This window comes from Orycteropus afer, unplaced genomic scaffold (assembly GCF_000298275.1).
Source record: "Orycteropus afer afer isolate SDZICR_OR568_19922 unplaced genomic scaffold, OryAfe1.0 scaffold00028, whole genome shotgun sequence".
Classification (NCBI taxonomy): Eukaryota; Metazoa; Chordata; class Mammalia; order Tubulidentata; family Orycteropodidae; genus Orycteropus; species Orycteropus afer.
Window position 1 is genome coordinate 3,756,583 of NW_006921615.1, and position 11,897 is coordinate 3,768,479.

General features: G+C 38.3%; 1 protein-coding gene across 1 annotated transcript in view; it reads left to right on the forward strand.

The window, feature by feature from the left end:
- The window catches only part of DLGAP1 (DLG associated protein 1), a 526,653-nt gene that overhangs the window by 87,463 nt on the left and 427,293 nt on the right, over positions 1–11,897 (forward strand). The window contains exon 2 of the mRNA XM_007935401.1: positions 9,574–9,788. Within this exon, the coding sequence (XP_007933592.1) occupies positions 9,574–9,788 (215 nt within the window). The remainder of the gene's footprint in view (positions 1–9,573; positions 9,789–11,897) is intronic.

Consider the following 11,897-nt stretch of genomic DNA (forward strand, 5'->3'; position numbering starts at 1 on the left):
CCCAACAGAAATAACCCAAGTGGGTAGCTTCAGCAATCAGGAGCTCCTCAGTTGATCATAGAAAATCCCACCTTGGAGTTTACAAAAACTTATAGGTAGAAAAGCCACACTAAGTAATTTACTACACCACACTTCTTGAGCTGCTCTTTGAAATCTTCTGTTCAGCTCTTTTATCTTGTCATTTCTTCCATTTGCTTTAGCTACTCTCTAAGTTCCAGAGTCTCTTCTGATATCCATTTTGTTTTTTTCTTCCTTTGCTGTCTTTTTAATGACCTTTTGCTTTCTTCATAGATATGTTCTCGATCTCATCCTAAAATTCATCTGGTTTTCAGTCATTGATGTGCAGTGCATCAAATCTATTCTTTAATGATCTCTAAATCAAGAGGGATATAATCAAGGTCATATTTTGGCTCTCATGGGCTTTTTTACTTGTCTTCAGCTTCAACTTGAACTTGTATATGAGCAGTTGCGGTCTGTTCCACAGTCAGCTCCTGATCTTGTTTTGGCTATGTTTTTTGTTTTGGCTATAGATTTTTAGTTTCTCCATTGCCTCTTTCCACAGATGTAGTCGATTTGATTCCTGTGTGTTCCATCTGGTGAAGTCCAACTGTACAGCTGCTGTTTGTGTTGTTGAAAACAGGTATTTGCAATGAATAAGTTGTTGGTCTTGCAAAATTCTGTCATGCAATCTGCAGTGTCATTTCTATCACCAAGGCCACATTTTCCAACTACTGGTGATTCTCCTTTGTTTCCAACTTTTGAATTCCAATCACCAGTTAATAATCAACATCTTGATTGCACATTCTGTCAATTTCAGACTGCAGAAGTTGGTTAAAAAAAAAAAAAAATCTTCAATTTCCTCATCGTTGGCTTTGGTGGTTGTGTGTAAATTTGAATAATAATAGTATGAAGTGGTCTTCCTTATAGGCATATGGATATTATCCTATCACTCATAGCATTGTACTTTAGGACAGAGCTTGAAACATTATTTGTGACAATGAATGCCACACCATTCATTTTGAATTTGTCATTCTCGGCATAGTAGATCACAAGGTTGTCTGATCCAAAATGGGCAAAACCAGTCCATTTCAGCTCACTAATGCCTAGGATATCGGTTTTTATGAGCTCCATTTCTTATTTGACAACTTCCAATTTTCCTAGATTCATACTTCATGCATTCCATGTTCTAATCTTTAATGGATGTTTGCTGCTGTTTCTTCTCATTTTGAGTCATGCCACATTAGCAAATGGAGGTCCCATCCACATCATCAAGGTCTACTCTCCTCTGAGGAGGCAGCTCTTCTCCAGCTGATTTTCAGTGCCTTCCGACCTGAGGGGCTCATCATCTGGCACTATATCAGCCAATGTTTCAGGGCTATTCATAAAGTTTTCCAGTAATATATCAGGCAGTGTTTCACTGTTGTTCATAAGGTTTTCACTGGCCAATTCTTTGACAACTAGATGGCCCCTTCCTTCTTCCAAACCTGTCTTAGTCTGGAAGCTCCGCTGAAACCTGTCCACCATGGGTGACCCTACTGGTATTTGAACTAGATGTGGCATAGCCTCCAGACTCACAGCAACACACAAGCCACCACAGTAAAGCAAATTGACAGACAAATGGTGGAAGAGAGCAATAGAATATCCTGTTTTCATATGAAGATACTGCTTCTGTAGCTAAGAAAGCCTAGTCTTGTTCAGTCCAATTTTCTTCTAAAGTCAGTAATAAGATATGATTATACTTTTTGTTAGTTGCATTTAGCCATTTAAAATATAAGTTTAATAAGATATCCTTTTTGGTTAAATAAGAAAACTCATGTTCAGAAGGGTTGTAGACACACAGAAGGTGACACAGCTGGGAGGAGTAGTTTAATCATTTATTAAGTCATTTATTTTCCTCCTTTCTTATATTCTAATTTAGGCATGTGCAGCTATACATTTCCCTAAAACACTGTTTTAGCTGCATGACACAAATTTTTATGTGTTTTATTTACATTTCATTCAGTTCCAGGCAGTTAACTATAGATTAAAACATTGTCTACTGAGGGACTTATTCTGTATTCCTTTAGCTCACAGACCTCCCAGAGCTACTGTGCTCCTCTTTCAAATGAGTCTGGAAATACCTAGAGGGGAAAACAAAAGCAAAAAATAGCAGCAATACAAAAATAGTACACTTTCAAAGGTCCTAGAACAGAGTTGTTTATCTTTTTTGCCCATAGGCCAATGTAGGAGAGCCATATTTCTTCCCATGGAGGAAGTGTATGCATACATGCAAAAACTTTAATATTTTTATTTATAATTACGTACATATTCCATTTACATTATATTCTCATTCTAGAATATCTCCTTTAACCAATAGAAGAATGTTCCCTAAAATGCTGCTGCTTTTTAATCCTCAAGATATTTTTGGTGCTCCATACTTAAAAGGAAAAGAATTGATGCTTTTGAATAATAATGTTGGCAAAGAATATTGAATATACCATGGGCTGCCAGAGGAATGAACAAATCTGTCTTAGAAGAAGTACAGCCAAAATATTCCTTAGAAGAAAGGATGGGGAGATTTTGTCTCACATACTTTGCACATGTTGTCAGGAGGACCATTTCCTCATCCTTGGAAAGGTAGCGAGTCCGTGAAAAAGAGGAAGATCCTCAATAAGATGGACTGACACAATACCTGAAACAATGGGCTCCAACAAAGCAACAAATATGAGGATGGCACAGGACTGGACTGGGCAGTGTTTCATTCAGTTGTACATTGGGTCACTATGAGTTAGAACCTACTTGATGGCACCCAACAACAACATGTTTAAATAGTATCCATGAAGAGATAGGCTTCTAATCATTCCCAGATTTCATAGTGTTTTGAAGTTCACAATCTATTTTGCCACACATCCCTATTCATTACATATGTATTATTATCCCCACTTTACAGATAGAAAAACTGAATCAAAGATGTACAGTGACTTATCCAAAGGCATGTATTCATTCATTCCTTCTGTCTGTGGCATGCTTGCCTGGAAACCTATTATATTTCTGGAATTGTACTAGGCCCAAGAAATCAGAGATAAATAAAGGCTTGCTGCCCTTCACCTTCCCTACCTGCCTCTTTCCCACCTCTATGACTGAGAGCTGGATGGAGTAGAGTGTTCATGCAACACATGCCCTTAACCCCAGCCACAGGCTTTAGAGTCCTCATACATCTGGAGTGCATATGCCTAGGGTCAAACTTTCTAAAATGAATCTTCTACAAAATAGCTTCCGTGGAAATTTCTTCCTGTAAGATTTCTGCTTGGTGAAACAAAAGGAAGCCATATGGCCCCAGGACTGCAGCTCAGCAGTTCAGTCCTCCAGAACAGGAGATGGAGAGCCACTGGAGTGGAAACCTATATCCTGCATCCTGATGGGGACTCCAGCTTTAAAATCGTTAGAGAGTATTTTTGTATTCCGTAATGGTCTGCAAGTCATGAAGAACACATGTAAACAGACATGTATTGAGCACTTCTTGTTTATTTTATGCACATTACCTCATTTAATTCACACAGAACTCTATAAAGTGAAACAGACAAGGAAACTGAGGCACAGAAATTTAATTAACTTGTCCAAGAATGTAACTAGTAACTGGCACCAGAGGGATTCAAGCCAAGGCAGTCTAGTGGCAGAGCCCATGCTTCTAACTCTTTGGTAATATTTAAAAAAAAAAAAACAAAACCTCACTGCTATCAAGTTGATTCCAACTCATAGCAATGCCCATAGGGTTTCCAAGGCTGTTAATTTTTAAGGAAGTAGATTGTCCCATCGTCCTCCCTCAAAGCAGCTGTTGGGTTTGAACACCAATCTTCTTGTTAGCAGCCAAACGCTTTACCCACCATGCCACACACTATTCCCTCCCCAATTTCATCAAGCTTACAAAGCAGAGATAAGTAAAACCAAGGCACCTAAAACAAGTTGTGTCTATAAAATACCACCTTATTATTGTGCAAATAAGCACTCAGCATGGTCATGGATCAGTGATTGGCAAACTGTTCCTGTGGACCCTAAGTCTCTGTCAAAACTACAAATCTCTTCCCCTATAGCTGAAAACCAGCTACAGGCAACAGGCAAAAAAAAAAAAAAAAAGGTAATGGTTGTGTGCCAATAAAACCTTATTTACAAAAATAAAAAGGGGGCTAGATTTAGTCTTCCAGCTATAGTTGGCTTGAAGCTTCAAGCTATAGTCAGCCCTTATGTAGATGATGATACATGCTATAGATTTTGGAAAAGTAGAACAGTTTAGGCTGAAACAATTGAAAGGAGCTTTAAAAGATCTGCCAACCAGAAGGTTGGCAATTCAAATCCACTAGTCACTCCATGAAAAGAAGACACAGCAATCCACTTCCGTAAAGATTTACCTCCTCAGAAACCCAATGGTGGTCGCTATGACTCAGAATCAACTCAATAGTAGCTGGTTTGGTTTGGTTGATTTTAGGAGACCTGAGTTCAGCATTAAAGGAGGACTTGAGATGGGCCTCTGAAATTCTATGTGATCTGGCCTCTATCCCTCTCTAGCCTTTGGCATAGTGCCTACGGCATTTGACAGCTAACCAGAAGACTGGCTGTTCAAACCCACCAGCCACTCCTTGAAAAGAGGGTTGGGCAACCTACTTCCATAGTGCTACCACCTCAGAAACCCAAGGAGGGGTTTCTATGAGTCGGATCTGACTCAAGAGCAGTGTGTCTTGCTCAGTACTTTCCACATGCTGGCATTTTTTCCATGTTTTGATTATACCAAGCTAATTCTTACTCCATGGCCTTTGCACTGGCTGATGCTTCTGTTTGCAAGCTCTTCTCTCAGATCTTCCTAAGGCTACATCCTTGGTCACTCAGATCTCCTCTCAGATATGATGTAATCAAGAAAGCTTCTCAGAGAAACAGTGAAATTAGCCCCACTCTACCACTCCTCTCTGTCACATCACCCTGTTTTATTTTCTTCATAGAATATGCTTTCTGAAATTATCTATTCACTTACTGGCAAATTCATTCTATCTGCTTTTTATTATTTTTTTTTTCTCCTGTTTTCTTCTAGAGTTGAGCCCATGGTAAGAGGTACAGTTTGTACTGTGCACTGCTCTATATACCTGGCATCCATACCATGGCTAGAAAATAATCAGTCAAAAAATACTTGCAGAAGTAAAGGAAAAAGTGGAGGAGAGAAGGACACTTAAAGAGAAATTATAATGTTTTGTTGTCCTGGTTGGTGACTGAATAGACTATTGTTTTCATTAGAAAAGCCCATCATAGTGCCCATGATACTGTTTTCATGAAGAAAATACCTTCATCCTAGAATAAGAAGAGGAAACCAATGGTTATGGCAGTTCCTTTCTCAAGGGTCAGTCTTTGGTACTTATGCATGATGACATATGGTTATATATGTTATGTATAAGTTATAGACTGGCTATAGCTGAAATAGAAAAAAAACACACTAACCCTCATTTTGTTTTATCAAAAATAAAGCTCACTATTGGAGCAACAAAACATGGCATTAAAAAGCAAATAATCCTCATTTTCTGTAATCCATAAATATTTATTTGATTGCATTTGTTATTATTTTTTTTTAACATTTGTTGGGTCCAACCACCTCCTAGGCTAGTTCAGACAAGCAGGGCATCAGGCTGGCTGGCCTGCACAGGACCGGGCTCCTTTCCTATGTGTTCCCACTCCCCTTTCCTACCAAAGCCTTCAATCCCATCAGCCTCTGTGACTAGCAACAGAGAAGGCTTTCTCAAATAGATGCAAGGTGAACCTCTCCTTTGGTTTTCCCTAAATCTTTCCTCTCTGTACAAATGAAGACAAAGACAGCAATCTTTGATTAGCTCCTAGTAACAGCTACAGCCACACAGTTATCCCCTCTTTCCAATCAAAGGGCATTCTTTGGGTCCCTTACAAAATGGTACGCTTTCTCAGAAAATTATATACCTGAGCAATGTCTTTCTGCTTTAGATTTTAAGAAACTCAGAATAAAAACTGCGCTCAATTATAGAAAGTTTACTGGGCCTTACAGTTCAACAGCAGTTTTTCTTCTCCAAGATCTTGATTTTCTGGTTCTTTACATTTTTCTTAGAATTGATTTATAAATCATGTTATATGTAGTCTTGTTGCAAGCTACCTCTGTTGTTGTTGTTGTTATGTGCGGTCGAGTTGGACCCAACTCATAGCGACCCCTCCTTGGGTTTCCGAGGCAGTACCACTACAGAAGTAGATTACCCAACCTTCCTTCTGAGGAGTGGCTGATGGGTTTGAACCACCAGCCATCTGGTTAGCAGTCAAGTGCCTTAGGCACTAAGTTACCAGAGCTTCCAAGTTACCTCTAGGTGTATGAATAATGAATTATTTTTCAAATTCCATTCTAATGGAAATCACTCCTTCCATACAACATCTTAACTGCTATCATTTGAAATTTATCTTTAATTGGGGAGTATACAGTATACCTCTCAGATACAGTATACCTCTCAGATGGTTCCCTTAGCAACAGTTACAGCCTGCTTTTAATACAAGCCCAGGTTTCATCTGTAAACTAACTTCAGAAAAACCAGCTAAATAGAAATTCATTATGTTTAGTTTCATAAGCGATTTTTAAATGTGTGTGGTTATGTTCCTGACGTATCCAGAGTTGCAGGGCTTATGAGCTACGCATCAGTCCTGGGAGATGACAAGGGATATGTGTGCCATCTCTGACCCTCAGCTGTACCAAGTGAATGGAATTGCTAAGCCAATAATGAGGCTCTGAACATGATCATATCTATGCAGTAAGCCACCTACCAATTTTAGGAAAATAGGATTGTACTCAACATTTAAAATTTCCTGAAGAAATCTCCTTTATTGCTGTTGTGATTTTGATTTTTTTTTTTTAAATCTGAAACAGTAAAACCTCCACATTGTTACTAACATAATGGACAAAATACAAGAAGATAATTTGTGATGGATTACAAAGGCAACATGTTCAGCTTGTAGGTGCCATGATGCATAGCCTAGAAGGCGAAGCAGAATCAAATAGTGGTTGGCAGCAAGCCTCAGGAGCTGCCAAGTCAAACTCAGCCTCTGCCCCTTAGCAGCTGTGACTTTAGGCGAGCTGCGTAACCTCAGTTTTCTCATTTGTGAAATGGGGATAATAATACTACTACCCTCAGCTGTTTGAGTCAAATGAGTTAATATTTATGAAGCACTTAGAGCAGTACCTATAGCACACAGCAAGCGTGATGCCAGAATGTGTTGAAATAAACAGAATTTGCTATACAGTGAAGCTTGTTCAAAATTTACTCATACTTTTCAGCCATTAAACCTCTAAACCACTGTTCTCAGGTTCATGTAAAGTGGTATCTCATCAATATAATTTGAGAAAGACAGTGCTTTCTTAGTGGGACATCTATTTTCACTTCCCAGGAACTATGACATTTACAAATCTGTGTTTAATATGTGGATATGCCATTGCAAACAATTTTATTAATACTTCAGACTTAAAATCCATATATTATTAATCATAAAATTTAGGTTAATTAAATTCTGATGTTTGGAGTTAAACTGAAATGCTTTGAATCTCAGCACTGTCATTTACTAGCTGTGTGTTCATTGGCAAGTTATTTAAGCTCTCTGAGCTCCTGCTTCTCATCTGAGATATATAGGAAAAATGCTTACCTCACACGATTGTTGTGTTGATAAAATGAGGTCATATAAGCTAATTATTTAGTAGAGTTAAGTATTAATAAGTGAAATACTGTCATATTTTAATGAATAATCAATAAATAATTAATGTCAACACAGTAAATATCTTTTTAATTTTTCACTGTAAATCTGGCCAGTTACAGGCAGCTCTTCCAGCATATTCCTTCTCCAACAACATTACTCAAAAAACATCCCAATTCTAGTATCTCTTCAGGACACACAATAAGTCCCTGAGTTATGAATGTCCCACTTAACAACAACTCATACTTGCCCTTTAATGTTATGTAAATCTGCCCTCACTTTGAAACAATTGAACCAACCCCAACCCAAAACAACTTCTTCATCACCATTACCTTCACTTGCTACATGTGCAGGTTTTAAATCACTGAAAAGATTATGAGCCTTTTCTTGCACTAGAGTAAGACTAAATAAAAACTGTATGTACTATTCCACTATACCTACAAATTCAACTTAAAGACACACTTAGAAACAGATCTCGCTTGTAATCTGGCAATGCCTCTATTACATTCATGACATCACATCTTAAACTTAACTAACATGTTGACTTGGAACTATTCCCAAATTTATTTATGCTTTGTCTTTTCATCTATATTATAAGCACCTTGAGGACAGGAACCAGCCTTTTCCTTTGTCTCTCTTAATTAAGCTTTGTTCAGTGTTCTGTGCACTGCCAACTGTTAGTTATTTCTTGATGGATAAAAAGAGTGGTTATTATGTATCTATTTTACCAAAATGGAGGAGGGATAAGAACTTGGACTGAGTTTGTGTTGGAGTGGAAAAATCTAAGAACTGGAGAGAAAGTCATGGAGTCTAATACAAACTGTAATGCCTCCTGAACCTGAAGGAAATGTAGAAAGAGAAGAGAGTGGGGTACTGAGAGCATTATCTTGAGTAGTTCCCACAGTTAGAGATGTATAGTAGGATGCAGTAAAATAACAATTCATATAAGAAGTTCCTAGATGATGCAAATGGTTAAACACTCAACTACAAGCCAATTAGTTGGCAGTTTGAAGCCACTTTGGAAGGCAAGCCTGACATTCTGCTTCTGAAAGGTCATACCCTTCAAAACTCTATGGAGCAGTTCTACTCTGCAGACAGTGAGGTCGCCATGCATCAGAAATGACTCTACAGCAACTAACAACCACAGTAGATATATGTACCAAGTAGGTAGAGTAACAAGAAAGCCAAAAGAGGAGAAATTTTTAAGAGGTGGCATGTGTGGCTGTATGTAAGTAGAGGCCAAGAAAAATAAAGATTTTTTAAAATGCTATTAGTTTTCATGAAGAGATCACTGAAAACCTCTAAAGAGTGCTTTCCGTAGGTTTACAGGGGCTGAATCTAAATTAAGAGGAATTGAGAGAATAGGTAATTGGGAAGTGAATGCAGTTGGTATAGACCACTGGTTTAGGAAGATGAGAAACTGGATACAAGATGTCAGAGATGAAAGGTTCAGGGAAGGCATAGATAACACAGGAAGCATTCTTGAATTTTAAATGGAGATTGAGCACAGATAATTGAAAATCTCAAGTAAAACTGCTCTCCTTTCCAATGACATATTTCTGCCTGACTTAACTATCATCAGTGTGAGAAAAATGAGATATAAATGAATCAGAAGCAAATGGTTTCAGCTTTCCCTACACAGTTTGTTTTAAAAATTGAACATGGAATAGTGTGTACACAAAATATTTTCAAACCCATGATAGTAAAACACTATTCTTGAGAATTTAATATCTAAAGTTTTCTATAATCATTTATACTGCCCATATGCAGGGTTATAGCAAAAAAGAAAAATGAAAGAAAGAAAAAGCATGTAAGATTTTCTTTAAAAAAATAATTATTACATGTTTTATATCTGAATAGGTTCCTCAAGACGAATGGTCAGGGTACACTCCCCGAGGTAAAGATGATGAAATTCCATGCCGAAGAATGCGAAGTGGCAGCTATATCAAGGCCATGGGGGATGAAGACAGTGGCGACTCAGACTCAAGTCCCAAGCCTTCCCCTAAAGTTGCTGCACGAAGAGAAAGCTATCTCAAGGCTACTCAGCCATCTCTTACAGAGCTCACTACACTCAAGTAAGTGGTCCTAACACTGTACTCTGATGTCCAGCACTTTGTATTATCACACAGGATAAGATGGGAAATCTCATAGAGTGAATGGGAGAGAAAATATCCTGACTTCCAGTGGTGATGTGCTGAATGGTCTATCAGTGTAACATGTGACTGACTTCTATATCCCAGTCCTTTCAAAGCCCGTGGGCATGCAAGTATACTCTGCATAGACCATAAGCTAAACCAGCAACCTGCAGAAAGAGTTTGAAAAACTCAGAATAGCTTCTCAAAAGAAATGAAATTTCTGGTCAGTGAGATGTATGATTCTTCATGAACATTTGTTCAACCACCAAATCCACAGGGAAACTCTTCTTTAAAAAGCCCTTGAATTTTTCGGACAACTACATAGTACAGTATTATTATCTTGGAGAAACAATTCGTACATGAAAATTGGATGTTATGTTAAGGTTTGTGATATGCCTTTTTAAACCTGGGCACTTAAAACTTATCGTAATCTGTAAGGCCTTAAAAATAGTTTCTTGTTTTGAAAAATATCCTGATTAGGCATATTTGTGCTATTTTCAGATGGATTGTTGTTGTCGTTATGTGCCGTTGAGTCAGCCCCGACTCATAGAGACCCCTCCTTGGGTTGCCAAGACAGTATCACTACAGAAGTAGATTGCCCAACCTTCCTTCCGAAGAGTGGCTGGTGGGTTTGAACCGCCAGCCTTCTGGTTAGTGGTCAAGTGCCTTAGGCACTATGCTACCAGAACTCCTTTTCAGATGGATAGCAATATTAAAATGAAACTACTAAAATTGATTGTTGTAAGCAAGTATTGATTTAATGTTATCTATAAAGAGAAGATCAGAGCCTGGTAGCATAGTGCCTAAGGCACTTGACTGCTAACCAAAAGGCTGGCGGTTCAAACCCACCTACCACTCCTCAGAAGGAAGGTTGGGCAATCTACTTCCATAGTGATACTGCCTCGGCAACCCAAGGAAGGGTCGCTATGAGTTGGGTCCAACTCGATGGCACATAACAACAACAACATAAAGAGAAGATCAGAGCCTTAGAACATATCATTCTGCGGATTTAGATATAGGACTCCATTAGTACCTGAAAGATAGACTGTAGATAATTGTGATTTTAAAACTGCTTTTGATTCCATATTAGGAATAAATACATATTACTAATCATACATTTCTATTACATTATAAAGTAAAATATTAAAAACAAAATTAATAAATTTAAAAAAGACTGAAGCAGTTAGGGTAAGGAAAACAAACTAGACTGTTAACCAGAACACTGAAAAATAAAAAAATAGCTGACCATGCTATAATGGGAACTTAAATAGTAGAGAACATTTTGTTTTAAAGAAGTAGACAAGGAAAGTCCTCTCTCATGAATTTTTTTTTTTTTAAAGGGAGCATGTGGAACTACTCCGGAAAATTTTAATCAAAATTTAATACCAATGAAATTAGAAAACCAACACAAGAAAAGCAGCTCTTCTTCTTTCCTTTGCCTTTTAGTTTCATCCCCTGCCCTTCCTGTTTTCCTTTTATGACAGCCATGTAGGATAGAAGCTTATCAGAGAATAGAAAATAGAAACAAGTCTTTATTGCACCATGTATTTCTTTGTCATATCTAGCAGAGGCTCAGAAAATTAAATACTGCTAACCAGAAGGCTGGCAGTTCAAAGCCACCAATAACTCCTCGGAAGGAAGATTGAGCGATCTAGAGATACTGCCTCGGAAACCTAAGGAGGGGCCACTATGAGTCCAATCAACTCAATGGCAGTGAGTTTGCTTTTTTTGAGTTGGCAAAGAACTGGATTTGTAATAAAAGCAGCGAGCCAACATGTGAAATAAGGGTAGCCAAGAACCTTTCTGGCAAATATCTTCTATTGACCTGAAAATATCTATCCACTGTTGTCGTTGTTGTTATTTGCCGTCGAGTCGGCCCCAACTCATAGCGACCCCTCCTTGGGTTTCCGAGGCAGTATCACTACGGAAGTAGGATTGCCCAACCTTCTTTCCGAGGAGGAGTGGCTGGTGGGTTTGAACCGCCAGCCTTCTGGTTAGCAGTTAAGTGCCTTAGGCACTATGCTACCGTTAGCCATTAGAGGGATGCAA